The 14,959-nt window shown below is 47.5% G+C and overlaps 1 protein-coding gene across 1 annotated transcript in view; it reads left to right on the top strand.

Moving 5' to 3' along the window:
* CBL (Cbl proto-oncogene) overlaps positions 1-14,959 on the top strand; it is a 60,206-nt gene that overhangs the window by 19,946 nt on the left and 25,301 nt on the right. The window contains exons 2-6 of the mRNA XM_066606100.1: positions 3-250; positions 6,423-6,569; positions 11,479-11,635; positions 13,035-13,156; positions 14,382-14,519. Coding sequence (XP_066462197.1) covers positions 3-250; positions 6,423-6,569; positions 11,479-11,635; positions 13,035-13,156; positions 14,382-14,519 — 812 coding nt within the window. The remainder of the gene's footprint in view (positions 1-2; positions 251-6,422; positions 6,570-11,478; positions 11,636-13,034; positions 13,157-14,381; positions 14,520-14,959) is intronic.

Below are 14,959 nucleotides of genomic sequence, written 5' to 3'. Positions count from 1 at the left end.
AGGTGGTTCGGTTGTGCCAGAACCAGAGGCTTGCGTTGAAGAACAGCCCCCCTTATATTTTGGACTTGCTGCCGGACACGTACCAGCACCTCCGCACCATTATGTCTCGCTACGAGGGAAAGATGGAGATTCTGGGAGAAAACGAGTACTTTAGAGTTTTCATGGAAAACCTCTTGAAGAAGACAAAGCAAACGATTAGTCTGTTCAAGGAGGGCAAAGAACGCATGTACGAGGAGAACTCGCAGCCGAGGTGAGTTACGGGGTCCTGTGTGACGCCATCTGGTGCCGGTATGGGGGTCTATTTCAGGCCTTGTACCAGAATCACTAGTTGGCCAAAGCTAGTTTGCCGAGACGCCCACCGATCACAAGAATGGGGGTCCCATGTCCCTCCGCATCCTCACTGCAGGCTTATTAGACCGCCCCCCGCAGTGAGGCAGATGAGAAATAGTAACATAGTTCGTAAGGCTGAATGAAGACAATGTCCGTCTAGTCCAGCCTGTTAGCAAATGCAGCGCTGGGCGTGCAAACTTACCTCCGCACCATTAATTTTCAGTGGGACTGTGGAGATAGCTGAGCAGTAAGCGGTGAGCATCTCATACAGCACTTTGCCCCGGGTTCTGTCCCCATTGGGGTTCACCATCTGTTTCTTTCAGCCCCACTGAAGTAAATGGAGTTCTGACCTCGCACACCCGGCCAGCGCTTCATTCAGTGACGTCACGTCAGGTGGGAAAAGCGATGAGGAGAACATGGGGGCTCAGGACCTCTAGTCTCAGAATCAGTGAGAGTTGCAGCGCTGAGACCCCCACGATATTCTAAGGATAGGGGATACATTGTAGTTCTGATACAACCCCTTCAGAGGTGCCGAGAGTAAAACTTCTCCTGTATCCACAGATTAAGGGATAAATGTCTGAGTGGTTGGGGTCCGACTACTGGGGGGACACAGATCCCAATCGTGGAGCAGTGGGTCGGACACGCACATTCCACTCATCTGTGTGGGACTGGCGCTCACCTCTCTGCAGCAGTCCCATAGAGAGGACTGGGGAGCATTAGCCAATTTAATCGGCAAGTACCTGTTCCAACTCTGATTCTGCAGTGTCTCTTATAGCTTTCAGAACTTCCATCATTTGTGAAGAAGTCTTCCCACCAGATTTTGGGCCCCCCACTGAATGCACAGGTGGATGCCCAGGGACATGAAGGGTATGATGGTACCTTTTGTATATCCAGTGTGACTGCACTCACCCCGTCTTTGGGCTGCACACCATATGCTAGGACGATGCGGTCCCGCTGCATCCCTGCCCCTCACTGATGAAACCCCACCCAATCAGTACTTTGTAATGTCTCCAGCTCCGCCCACTACAGAAGTCACATGTTCAGCGTCACCACATGCGCTGTGACTCTTTCCCTGCCAGACTGGCGACGGCGCACGTGGTGACGCTGAACACATGACGTCCTCCGTAGTGAGTGGGCGGGGTTTACAGGGATACAGCGGGAACACCCATCAGACGGTGCATATAGTGCGCGGCCCAAAGACCGTGTGAGTGCGGTCACACTGGATCAGAACAATAGGGGGCACACTTGCTGATGGGTGGGGGTCTCAGCGGGGGGCTGTGTGGCAAGCTTTCATGGGTTTACGTTTGCTGGCCTGTCCTCAGTCTGGGTCATCCACCCCTCTAATCCAGAAAGATATTCCTATTAGCGGGCCGCACTTTGTTCGCTGATTTTTGAAGACGCTAGACATTTCGACTAATGCCCCATTTACACGGGACGATCCAAGACCATGGCGCATTCTCGCACAGCATACGATTTTTCTCCTCTTTTAACCCCTTAACGACCCGAGCTGTACAGTTACGTCCTGTGCATTCGGGGTTTCTATGGAGGGGGGTCAGGAGTTGATCCCGCTACATGCAGGGCTGTTGACGGCTACTTCTTACAGCTGACACCTGCCGGCAACAGCTTCAATCAGCACCACTGTTGATCGCAGCTGTTAACCTTTTAAATGCTGTCTTTATTTCTTATAGCGGCATTTAAATGCCCTGTTGAGGTCCCAAGATGCCATTGAGTTGCAATGGGCCTTCTGAAAGTCCCCATTGTTGCCATTGCAGATGGCCTATCAATACTACGGTGTTACATCATACTACAGCAGTGATCAAACCTTCGCAAGTTCAAGTCCCTTAAGGGCACTAGGTAAAAAAAAAAAAAAAAGTATTTATAATCTAAATTAAAAACAACTGAAACGTATTTGGTATCGCTGCGTCTGTAAGAGCCCAATCTATCAAAGTACCGCATTATTTACCTTGTGTCAGGAAACAAAAATAACACATCAGAACTTGGCTTTTTTGGTCACCCCATCTGCAAGAAAAACGAATAAAAAGCGATCCAGAAGTCATAAGTACTCCAAAATGGTACCAACAAAGAAGCTACAGGATGTTGCGCAAAAAACGAGCTCTCAACTATGTCGACATAAAAATAAAGTTATGGCGGAAGAAAGTAATTGTTTTTATTTATTTTTTAAATAATTTTGCATCATCTTAAATCTACTGACCCACAGAATAAAATTGTCATTTTTGCTGTAGTGTAGGAACAAGACCACTCCTGTCGGACAATTGTGTCCAGGTCTGCCATGGCCTGTGATCGCTATGAGAAGCGATGATACATTGCAGTACGTCTGTACTGCAACTTATCAGCTCGATCATAGCATTACAGGTTCAAGTCCCCTACAGGGACATAAAAAATGTTTAAAAGAAACTTGTCTTAGTTCAAAAAATGTTATTTAATTTAAAAACCAACATGTTTGTTATGTGCGCATCCGTTACAACCTATACAGAAAATATAAAAAACATAATTTTGGTGATATTGTAATCGTACGGATCCGCAGAAAAAAATTATGTCAATGTTAAAAAATAAGTCAAAGAAAAAATGGCAGAATTGATGTTTTCTCTCCTCATCCTCCCAAAGAAAACAATCCATTATATGTACCCAAAGAATAGTACCAATAAAATCTGCAGCTCACCGTGCAACAACACCCCCCCCCCCCCCCCCCCGCACAGCTGTGTCAATGGTAGGATAGTTATGGACTGAGAAAAGGACAGATGAAGCCCCCATGAATTGTCACGGTCCAGAATAGGCCGCGTCACTAAGGGGTTAAACATCCAGCCTGAAGTAGACCAGAGGAGCTGCAGAGCTTCCTCTTTCGTGTAGACGAGAGCTCAGCGCTGCGGTGGGTGAGAGGTGCGCGCTACACTTCCGTGGTAAGGATCCTTGCTTTCTACGGTGAAACATGACGCTCTGCAGCCGCTTCTTGCAGCTTTTGGGGCGGCAACACGTTTCTGTATAAAAGTAGGAAGTTTTGCATTTTGCAGTGGAAAAAGTGAGAGGAAGTGAATGTGACCGCAGTCGGGGGGGCTTCGACGCACGAAGATTGTGAAACGGTGGCGGGATAGTTGTACGCGCAGCTGCAGAGTCGGTAGAACTGCCGTATAGGGTCCGCGAGGCCTCGTTACACGCTTTATAGCTGAATATTTATGTGCTCCAGTTTGGCCTCCACTCTGTTTGCACCCATCAGGATTGGTGAGGGGGATGATGGGTAAAGGGATTGGAAGAGATCAGAAAAGCCGCTGTTTTCTTTAAACCCCTGTCCTCGGGTTGTAGGGGGTATTGCAGCTCAGTCCCTTACACTCCAATAGAGCTGAGCTGCAGTACATCGCACTGCCTGTGGCCAGCTGTGGCGCTGTTCAACCACTGTTTCACATGCAACTGTGTTTAGAAAGTGCCATCGGTTTAGGGTACTCAAGGACACTTTTTATCCTGCATAGCAAATGCTATAAAAATGGCCGATGCTCCTCCATGCACGGCAGGTGCTGGCTGTCTTTGACAGTTGGCACTCGCCCGCAGCAGACTGTCAACACTTGAAATGCTGCTGCCAATTCTGACAGGGGCCGAACGAGCCTCCCTGTGAGATCGCCGGGTGCTGTTCAGTTGCCATGATTGTCTATCAATCCATGCTGCAGGCCACTGCATGTCAGAGCGTGGTACAACATAATATTGGGGTATTGCATTATACTCCGATCAGCAATCAAGCGTTCTCAAGTTCAAGTCCCTTATGTGGACAAAAAAAGTGAAAATGAGTTTTGAAAAAATAAAAGGTAATAAGTTAAAAAGAAAACAAAAAAAACCTTTCCTTGTTTATTTATAATAAAATGAGAAGGAAAAATAAACCCTTTTTGGTATAGCTGCATCCATCAAAGTCGGATCTGTCAAAAGTAATTCATTATCCCATCAGAAAGAAAGAATACGCATTTGCCGTTTTTTGGTCACCAGTCATAGAATCCTAGAATGGTAGAGTTGGAAGGGTCCTCCAGGGTCATCAGGTCTAACCCCCTGCTTAGTGCAGGATCACTAAATCATCCCAGATAGATATTTGTCCAGCCTTTGTTTGAACACTTCCATTGACGGAGAACTCCCCACCTCCCTGGTAACCTGTTCCACTCATTGATCCCCTCACTGTCTAATATCTAATCTGTGTCTCCTCCCTTGCAGTTTCATCCCATTGCTTCTAGTCTTTCCTTGTGCAGATGAGAATAGGGCTGATCCCTCTGCACTGTAACAGCCCTTCAGATATTTGTAGACAGCTATTAAGTCTCCTCTCAGCCTTCTCTTCTGCTAAACATTCCCAGATCCTTTAACCGCTCCTCATAGGACAAGATTCGCAGACCGCTCACCATCTTGGTAACTCTTCTTTGAACTTGCTGCAGTTTGTCTGTCTTTTTAAAGTGGGGTGCCCAGGGAGAACACAAGTGGGGTGCCCAGTATTCCGGTCTCCCGACCGAAGCCGCCTTCTGCCTGGATTAGACGCGCTTGCGCTGTCTGCTGCTTCTGTCCCGCTGAAGGGGCCGCTCCGGCGTGCTCGCGCCGCAGAGGTCTTTTGCGCATGCGCAAAAGACCTCTGCGGCGCGAGCACGCCGGAGCGGGACAGAAGAGGTCAGACAGTGCAAGTGCTTCTAATCCAGGCAGAAGAAGGCTTCGGTCGTCGCCATGGCGACAGGGACGCCAGCACCGGAGGGGGTAAGTATATAACTTCTGTATGGCCAATATTTAATGCACGATGTACATTACAAAGTGCATTAATATGGCCATACAGAAGTGTATAACCCCACTTGCTGCCGCGGGACAACCCCTTTAATAAAAACCAGTCAAAAAGTCATATGTGCCCCAAGTGGTTTCAGTGGAAAACTACAGGATGCCACAAAAAAAACGAGCCCTCACACAATTCTATCGATGGAAAATAAGTTATGACAAGTTAGAACATGACGGCAGAAAATCTTATATTTTTTTCAAAAATGTTTTATTTTTTTAAAAGTAGTAAAGCAGAAAAAAACAAATAATTAGAATCTGGTGTGGCAGTGATTGTACCGACCCACAGAGTAGCTATCGGGTTGTGGGATCTACGTTGTTCTCAGTACATTAAATGGTAGCATTGAAAACTACAACTCGTGCGGCAAAGAAGTCATCAGATGGCTACAGCGGCGGAAAAATAAGGGTGGTGATTTTTTTTGAAAGCGGGTAAGAAAAAAGCAAAAACTGAGGGGAAGAAAAAGACCGCGTCATTAAAGGGTTAGAAGTAAAGCCCGGAGAGAAGATGTCTGGGTAGCGGACAGGATTTGCATTTTTGTAAAGAGGAAACGCTTGCAACTGGGTTAACTTGTTTCTGACAGACCTGCCGCCATTGGACCTACCGTTTATACTCAAATATAAGTCGAGTGTTTCAGCACAAAAAAATGTGCTAAATAAAGCCCCCCTCGGCTTGTACTCGAGTGAGGTAAAGGAATAAAAAAACCTCAATACTCACATATCAGCCGGCGTCTGTGTCCCTGGTGGTGAGGCCAGCTGCTGCAGTCTTCTACCCGCTGTGTTCTCCCTGGCTTGCTTTTAAAATCCCCGCCCACCAGCGTTTTGATTGGATCAAGCGCCGGCCAATAAACCAATCACAGCCATTCAGTGATGACATTCTGAATGGCTGTCATTGGTTTGAGTGCCGGCTGTGATTGGCTGGCGCTAAATACAATCACAGCGCTGACGGTGGGGATTTCAAAAGCAAGCCGGGGAGAAGACAGCAGCAGCTGGCCGTACCGCTGGGGAGAGCATCGTGCCAGGGACAGAGACGCCGGCTGATAGGCGAGTATTAAGGTTTTGTTTTGTTTTTTTATCTACTATATACGCGAGTCAATACGTTTTTTTTACTTTTTTTTTTTTGTGGTAAAACTTGACTCGGCTTATACTCGGGTCGGCTTATACTCAGGTATATACGGTAACTCTTTAGCAGCTACCTTGTCCCCCAGTGACTCTAGACCAAAACGTGGCGTTTGATGGAAAGTTGTGCACTAAGTATTTCTTCATTATTAATACTGGCTCTTTCTTCCCACCAGGCGGAACCTGACCAAACTGTCCCTCATCTTCAGTCACATGCTGGCAGAGTTAAAGGGAATCTTCCCCAATGGGTTGTTCCAAGGAGATACTTTCCGGATCACCAAGGCAGACGCCGCCGAATTCTGGAGAAAAGCTTTTGGAGAGAAGTAAGGATTCTCTGACTGCCGGGTCTTGGCAGATGGCAGCCCTGTTTATTAGACGTAAAATGCAATGTCGGCAGTAACTGAATTATCATGTTTGGCGGATCCGCAGGACGCGGGTCTTTGTCACGTGTTTGTGTGCGGCGGCGGACGCACACCCAACCATCGCTACATTCAAAGTCCTTGTCACCGCAACTGATGAAGGTCCCATAGGTCGGACTTCTACTAATTTGATGCTTGTTACCACCAGTGGGGAAGCGATGCATGTTTTGGCTGGAATACCCCAATAAAGGGATCTTCCCACTAATGGCTGAAAAAATTACAATTAAAGTAAAACCCCCACCGTTCCCATCTTAGTATGAAAGACACAAAAATCGACACAATTTTGATTATGCTGCAATCCTAACGACCCGGGTAAATAAACGTGCACGCCGTGAAAAAATATACGCTAAATTGGCCATTTTTGCCACATTTTTAATATCTCCTCACAAAAAAACAATCGAAAGTGATGAAAAAGTCAGGGATCACCAAATTAAAAAGCACAACTTGTCCCGCCAGGGGAAAAACATCACGTGGTCGGGGGAAGGGAATAAATGCGATGAAAGAAATTTTTAAAACTATATATATATAATAAACTTTAGTAGTAGCAGCATACTGAGAAACAGAGTGTGTACATTTGGTGTTAGAATTGCAGATTTAGTTCGCCTCTAGAAAAAAAAGCGTAACAAAAAGTAGCGAAAATGTTACGTTCCAAAAATTAGGACAAATGAAGACCCAGCGCTCCTCCCGCTCCGCTGATGGAAAATTAAAACTGTTAGAGATCTTGGAATGCAGCAACACAAAAAAAAACTTTATTATTTTTTGGACAATTTTTTTATTTTTTTTTTTCAAATTCTTCAAGCTGTATGAAGTTCGTATCACCCGAAGCAATGGTGGACGTTCCCACCCTCCCCCAATAAGACTCAAAAGTTATAGAATGTTATATGTACCCCAAAATGATGCCGTTAAACATACAAGTTGTCCTGCAATAAACGAGCCCTCCTACGACTCAAGGCTCGGCTCTAAGAATGACTGTGACAAGGAAACGAGACGGAATAATCAGTTGGTCGGTGAAGCCTGAAATGGGTCAGTGATTGAAGGGCCCTTTTACACGAGCGGCAATCACTACTGTGCGTTTACACAGAAGCTATGATCGCTCAGTGCATTGAGCCGCCCGCCTCCATTCAGTGACTGTCCATTTACATGGCCGATCGCTGTACAGTTTGTGCGCAGAAGCTGAATGATGAGCGACTGAATTCTCGTTTATTGTCACTGACGACCTTTACACTAACTGATCAGATTCTGTCAATCCAGTAAAAATCTGAACCATTTTGGCCCCTGTAAAAGGGGCACTAAGGGGTCAAAGGGGTCGTAGCAAGAATCAAACTTGTCCCATATGCAGGGATACTGATGGAAATAGTCGATCGGGTGCTGCTCCGGTATTCCTGCAGCCCCATTGAAGGTGACCCCAAGTGCCCTTGTGTGACCAGCGCCCCATTCAGTCGTCTCGGTGATGAGGCTGCGGTGGGGAGACTCCCACCAATCACCATGTTACCCCCCCCCCCCCCCCCCCCCCCCCATCCTGTGGATAGTCTATGGATAGGGGAGGACTTCTAGACTTGGTGCAGCCCCTTCGCAGACATTTCTTCTCCCGATCGGAGGTCACAGTTTTGTCTGTACTTAAAGGGGTTGTCCCGCGAAACAAAGTGGGGTTCAGCACTTCTGTATGGCCATATTAATGCACTTTGTAATGTACATCGTGCTTTAATTATGAGCCATACAGAAGTTATTCACTTACCTGCTCCGTTGCTAGCGTCCTCGTCTCCATGGTGCCGTCTAATTTTCAGCGTCTAATCGCCAGATTAGACGCGCTTGCGCAGTCCGGTCTTCTTCTTTTCTGAATGGGGCCGCTCGTGCCAGAGAGCGGCTCCTCGTAGCTCCGCCCCGTCACGTGCCGATTCCAGCCAATCAGGAGGCTGGAATCGGCAATGGACCGCACAGAAGACCTGCCGTCCACCGAGGGTGAAGATCCCGGCGGCCATCTTCACCAGGTAAGTAAGAAGTCACCAGAGCGCGGGGATTCGGGTAAGTACTATCCGGTTTTCTTCTTTAACCCCTGCATCGGGTTTGTCTCGCGCCGAACAGGGGGGCTATTGAAAAAAAAAAAAAACGTTTCGGCGCGGGACAACCCCTTTAATCTAAAAGAAACAAGATTTTCCCAAACTGCATCTATCTGACGTTAAGACCCAATCGATGGCCGCTGCTCATATTTCAGGTTTTTCCACTTTCTTCCAGACTGACTGCATGAAATGTCTTTCTGGTAATCGGCGGCCGGGATGGTTAGGACAAAGCTATATTTACCGTTTGAGCAGAACAATGGCCGTGGGTATCCGCCTTCCCCCTGCCTCCAGCTCTGCTCAGTCCCATTAGCTGCGGGTCACATGACTGCCGGCCTTCCTGCTGATTGCTACATTTCGCTCCTCTCCCTGCGGCCGGAGTCACACGGGAACCTCAAGAAAGCCTTTCCCAGAAGCCCCTGCCGGCTCTCCTTACCTGGTGGGACCAGATCCCGTCTGATCCTCAGAAGGACCAGACTTTTAGTTCTCTTCTCAACTTTCAGAAAATCCTAATTCTTTTTGTTTATCCGTCGCCGTCTGCGGGTTGTTTTTGCGGGACGAGTTCTATTCTTTAATGACATAATGCACTGAAAAACGTTTACAAAATTTCTACGTGGAGTGAAATGGGGAGAAAAACTAAATTTGGGCGCATATTTTCATGGCGTAGACTCCTACAAAGATGCCATAATGTTGTTCTGTGGGGCAGTACGATCACGACGATGGCAAATTTAATTCGGGTTTTTTTTTTTTTTTTTCCTGTACCATTATTTTGTATTTATCTTTATTTTGTGTATATAATGTATATTTTCATGCTCTGCTGCCGTCTTCTGACCTCTATAACTTTATTTTGTGTATATAATGTATATTTCCATGCTCTGCCGTCTTCTGACCTCCATAACCTTATTTTCCCGTTGCTGTAGCTGTGTGAGGGGCTCTTATTTGCGACATGACCGGTTTTCTATTGGTACTAGTTTTGGAGAACCTATAACTTTATTGATCGCCATTCTGGATTGTGCATTAATATTTGTCTGTTGATGCTCAATAAGAAAACCTATTTGGTATCACGGTGTCCATAAAAGTCGCATCTATCAAAATAATGCAGTAAGTCCTCAAAGGGGACTAGAACTTGTAGTCATTTGTGCTACAGTATTGCATTATACCTCGTTCTGACAGGCAGTCTATTAAGATGTGCCATAAGCAGGCCTTAGTAGACATTCATGGCAATCCTGGCGACCGTCAGAAGGCCCCTCACAATCTTATCGCAAGGGGGGCCATTCAGGACTTTGAAATACTATTGTCAAAATTGCAACCTTTAACGGGTTAACATCTGGGATCAGTGGCTATAAGGGGCATTGCCCTGTCATTATGGCATAATCCACACCATATGTGGTAAGGGGGGGTCCTGGGAGAACCTGGGCAGCCAATGGAGAGATTTCTTCTGGGAATTTTGCTCCCCATATGTTCCATCGCGGCCCCCGGAGCCCAACGGCAGGAGCGCGGGGGTCTGTAGAGGTCCTTTACTTGGAGTTCTTCATTAGGATTTTACCTCTTCCTGGCATTCTGGGAGTTTTGGAGAACTGAGCGAGTAGCTTGGACCGCTGTTCTTCCAAGCAGGGCAGGCCTTAGATGTGGGACCGGCGCAGATCACGCCCCTACAATCTCTGCACCTCATATGCTGTATTTCAAAGTTTAAAGGGAAGGCCGGCATGCTCGGCGGTCAGATGTTCCCTGGTCCATCAGAAACGCTCCGACCTTCACCACCCCACATCCAGGAAGTTGCTGCGGCGGCTCATGTGAGCACTCAGCCAATCACAGGCTTCAGCAGTGTATTTACCGTAAATGCCTCCTCACTGCTGAAGCCGGTGATTTCCTGAGTGGCACGTAAACACAGAACATGTATGTGAGGAGTATGCCCAAGGCTGCGTTCACACAGGCGAGTTTGTCGCTCGTGTGAATAAGCCCTCAGTCTGCTGTTCTCTGCCTTCAGCTGCTCCTCTAAGCGTCGGGGAATCCTTTTCCGGCTGCGCAGGATCTGCAGTTTCTTCTCCGCAGTGCGGGCTCTGGAGAGTCACAATCCGAGGGATGCCATAAATATAGCCGCCCCTATTTAACTTTTTTCCTCATGTTGCAGAAACGCAGCAAAACCGCCGCTTCCAGTTACTGTGCGGTTCTTGTTTGTTTTTTTTAAATCAAGTTTTATTGGTATTTTTCTTAATTTTCATAACGGATCACAAAATATTAAAGAATCAACAAATTCCACACATTTTGCAATTTTGGGACGCGCTAAAAAGGTACACGCATAATCAAATACGTTAAGTCTTTCCAGAAAAAAAGAGAAAATCACTATTCATACTCACAACTATCGGCTTGGACTTCCCTGAAAGAAGATAAACCGGAACATAAAAAGGGAACAGTCGCCCCCGAATGGCACCATAACCTAAGTTGTGCTTGAGGTGACTGGTAACCAGAGGATGCTTGCCCCCTGCCCCGTACCTGCGGCGTCCGCTAGTGAAGTCCACACGGTCTGAGAACCTCTGTGCACACGCATACCCCGTCGCCTCGCTGAACCGCGCCATAACTTAGTTTATAGCGGCGGTCGGTGGGGACGGGTGCCCTTTAAGATAATAAATGGAACTAAAGTTCATAAACTTGTAGTGGAAATGCTGAAGTATAGGGGGAACTGAAAGCGCCTTCTACTAGTAAAGCTGTTGTACCGGAGGGCCGACTCAACAAAAATGTTTTTTTACTTTTTCTTACAGAACCATCGTCCCCTGGAAAATCTTCCGCCACGCGCTGCACGACGTCCACCCCATTTCTTCTGGCCTGGAAGCCATGGCGCTGAAATCCACCATCGACCTCACATGCAACGATTATATCTCTGTTTTTGAGTTTGACATCTTCACCCGCCTCTTTCAGGTAGGGCCTATTTTCCTTGATTATGCAATAAACCAGAGGTCCCCAACTCCAGTCCTCAGGGACCACCAACAGGTCATGTTTTCAGGATATCCTATGGTAAGAACACCTGTGGCAATGTCGGAGGCGCTGATGATAATTACATCACCTGTGCAACACTGAGGAAATCCTGACAACATGACCTGTGGGCGGTCCCTGAGGACTGGAGTTGGGGAACCCTGCAATAAACGAAATAACTGCTTCCTCCAGGTAATGGGTTTGTACCAAGATCTAAAGAGATCCCCTATCTGATAGCTTTATGATCAGTAGCAGTCTGACCGGGAATGGGAGTTCAGACGGGTCCCGCGTGAGCCGAGAGGTCACATGGGCGTGGCCACTGTCCATTTATTTCAATGACACTGCTGGAGATTGCCGCGCATGCATTCTCTTTGGCGCGGTCGTTGAAATGAATGGAGCGACGGTGTGGGGCTCCCAGCGTGCCTGTGGATAGGGAATAGTTAGCTCTTGGTAGCACCTTAAGACCCATTTACCTTATTTTTCTGACTAAAAGATTCATCTTTTAGCAAGAAAAAATTGTTGCTAAAAAGTGTTCGTCTTTTGGTCCGACGTCAGGAGGGTCCGGCAGCGCCAGACCCCTGTGACTTCTTCCGTAATCAGTTACAGCACTTTTGTGCTGTTAGTGATCATTAGGACCAACAACCCCGCCAGAAAGAACTACCTCCCTTTGTAGCTCCGGTCCACCTCCGGCTAATCCTCATAGGCTCGGACCCCCTCGCGCGGCTTCTGCATGGCGTGTACAGGATGCTGGAGAGGCCGGACCGGAACTATGGAGAGAAGCCAAGGTATTTCCTGGCGGGGTTGCTGCCTGGCTTGGGGCATCGAGAGGTGGCGCGATTACTATGGGGCAACTGAGGACTGGCACAATTATTGGGGCGGCTGTGGCTACCCAAGTCCACGTGAAACTAAACCCACCAGTGCCGTTTTAATAAGTAGGAAATATTGTTCTCCCACTCTCTGTTGTCTGCCCTTGGTGGGCTGAGAGTCGGACTGCGTTAAGGAGCGCCAGTTGATGAAGCACACCGATTGTCCCTTGTTCACGGTCATTCACACTGCAGATAATCGACTCTATGGCGACAAACCATTGTAAACGATTGATTGTCCCGTGGAGCCGTCATCGTTGGCTGCACACCTTCCCGTTCACATGGAGAGATGTACAGCCAACCACTGGGGATTTTTACGCTTGCATGAAGACGTAGATGAAGCGTTCCCGCGTTCGTTGGCCGCTCTCTTGCACATTTACACGGGCCGATTATCAGGGAAACCAACCTCCCATGAATCGTCATGTAAGTGACCTCGTATCTGAGCGCGCTCATTGATTGCTTCCTTTTCCTTCTTCCCGCAGCCGTGGTCTTCGCTCCTCAGGAACTGGAATAGCCTGGCCGTGACTCATCCGGGTTACATGGCTTTCCTGACTTACGATGAAGTTAAAGCACGACTTCAGAAATTTATTCACAAGCCCGGGAGGTGAGGACATTGGGGCTTCATTCCATGCGGGGGGGTTGTGGCTTAAATGGTACTTGTTCCTGAGACTTCAGGGGTTAAACCCTTCACAACCACAAACCTAAATCTACGCCGTTCGTCCCGCTGCTCACTGTTATGGGTGACGTCCGACTGCTGATCACGTCTCATGTTGCCTGCTGATGGGGAGCCGTGGGGTCTTCTCACTTGGCAGTCCATAGCTCCAGGAGCCGGATCTAGGTAGGGCCTGTAGGGGGCGAACAGGGGTGCGTATGAAGAGAAGTGGCAATAGGCTGGCCATGACTGCAAAGCTACACAGCCCGAAGATTTTATCACAGGTCCTCTTTAACCCCTTCCCTCCCCAGGAGGAAAGCTTACATTCTATGGATGGCATGGACTCGTAAGCTGAGCCTGCGCCATCCCCGGCGGGAGTTAGACATGACTCTGACAGCGGGATATTAACCCCCTATATGCCACAATCAATACTGATCACAAAATATAAATGGTTCAGAGGGATGATGCACCCTCTTGGAGCCATTGACACCCTACTATGTAATCATGGAGGCCTGATGGGTAACCATGGCCACCAGACAATGGCGTCTGGGTCTGCCATAGTTTATGATCACAGCTATTTGTGATAATACATTGCAGTACAGAAGTACTGCAATGTAATGGCATAGCAATCGTAGGCTTAAGTCCCCTACAAGAAAATGGAAATAAAGAAGTTAAATGGGAATTAAAAAAAACTTTTTTGTGCACTTTCCTGCCTTTTTTTTTATAGTTTGGTATCCTTGCACCCGGACGACCTCTACAATAAACTGAACACGCGGTTTAAATTCTTAAAAAAAAAAAAAATATATATATATATAATATATATGCTTCTAAGCCAAAATGCAGTTTGTTCATTGTGCCTTCTTAAAAAAAATAAAATGATCAAAAAGGCCATATGTACCCCAAAATGGAACCAATTAAAAAGACAAATTGTTGTGCACAAAACGCGCCCCCTCAGAGCCGTCAATGGGAAAGTAAGAATGTTCTGGAACATTGAACTCGGCGAATAGAAGGTTATGGCTAAAAGTGGAGATGAAAACACCCAAAACCTTGTCGTGTCCCGAGGACCCAAATAGGCGGTGTCACTAAGGAGTTAATTACCCAGCAGTCTGTAGCGTGACTAGAAGGACTAACATAGGGACAAAGCGCTCATTTTTTCCCATTTCTTGTTCTCTTGCAGTTACATTTTCCGCCTGAGTTGTACCAGACTCGGTCAGTGGGCGATTGGATACGTTACCGGGGATGGCAACATTTTACAGACCATTCCACACAACAAACCTCTATTCCAGGCGCTGATCGATGGATTCCGGGAAGGATTGTGAGTGCGGTATTACATGGTTCTAGCCCTGTGATCTCCAGATCGGGCCGCGAGGCTGTCATCCTGCCGACTCTTTATATTGTCCTCATATAGAGACTTGTCATGTTTTCCCAGTGCTACTAGCTGCTGTGGGTAGCAAATGCCCAGGCAGGAGTGGCAGCACTTGGCACGCATGGAGGAGATATGGTGTTATAGCAAGTGCAAGAAGTTACTGCGGCTCTTGTGGAGGCAGCAGGGAGTCTGAGGAGCCGCAGCTTCCAAACACACAGCTGACCCTAACCAGGCTGCTGGCTTAATTCTACAAAAGTCTGACCCCGCTCTAGATTATGGGGGTCAACAACATCAGACTTTCTATCGGCTCAGTTTTCCATGTAGATTATCTTACTTTGCTGCTGTTTGCGATCCGCTTCCAGGGGTGGGCGATGTCCTCGGCTATTCTG

Source organism: Eleutherodactylus coqui, chromosome 6, assembly GCF_035609145.1.
Source record: "Eleutherodactylus coqui strain aEleCoq1 chromosome 6, aEleCoq1.hap1, whole genome shotgun sequence".
Taxonomy (NCBI): domain Eukaryota; kingdom Metazoa; phylum Chordata; class Amphibia; order Anura; family Eleutherodactylidae; genus Eleutherodactylus; species Eleutherodactylus coqui.
This window is presented reverse-complemented; position numbering and strand designations above follow the sequence as displayed.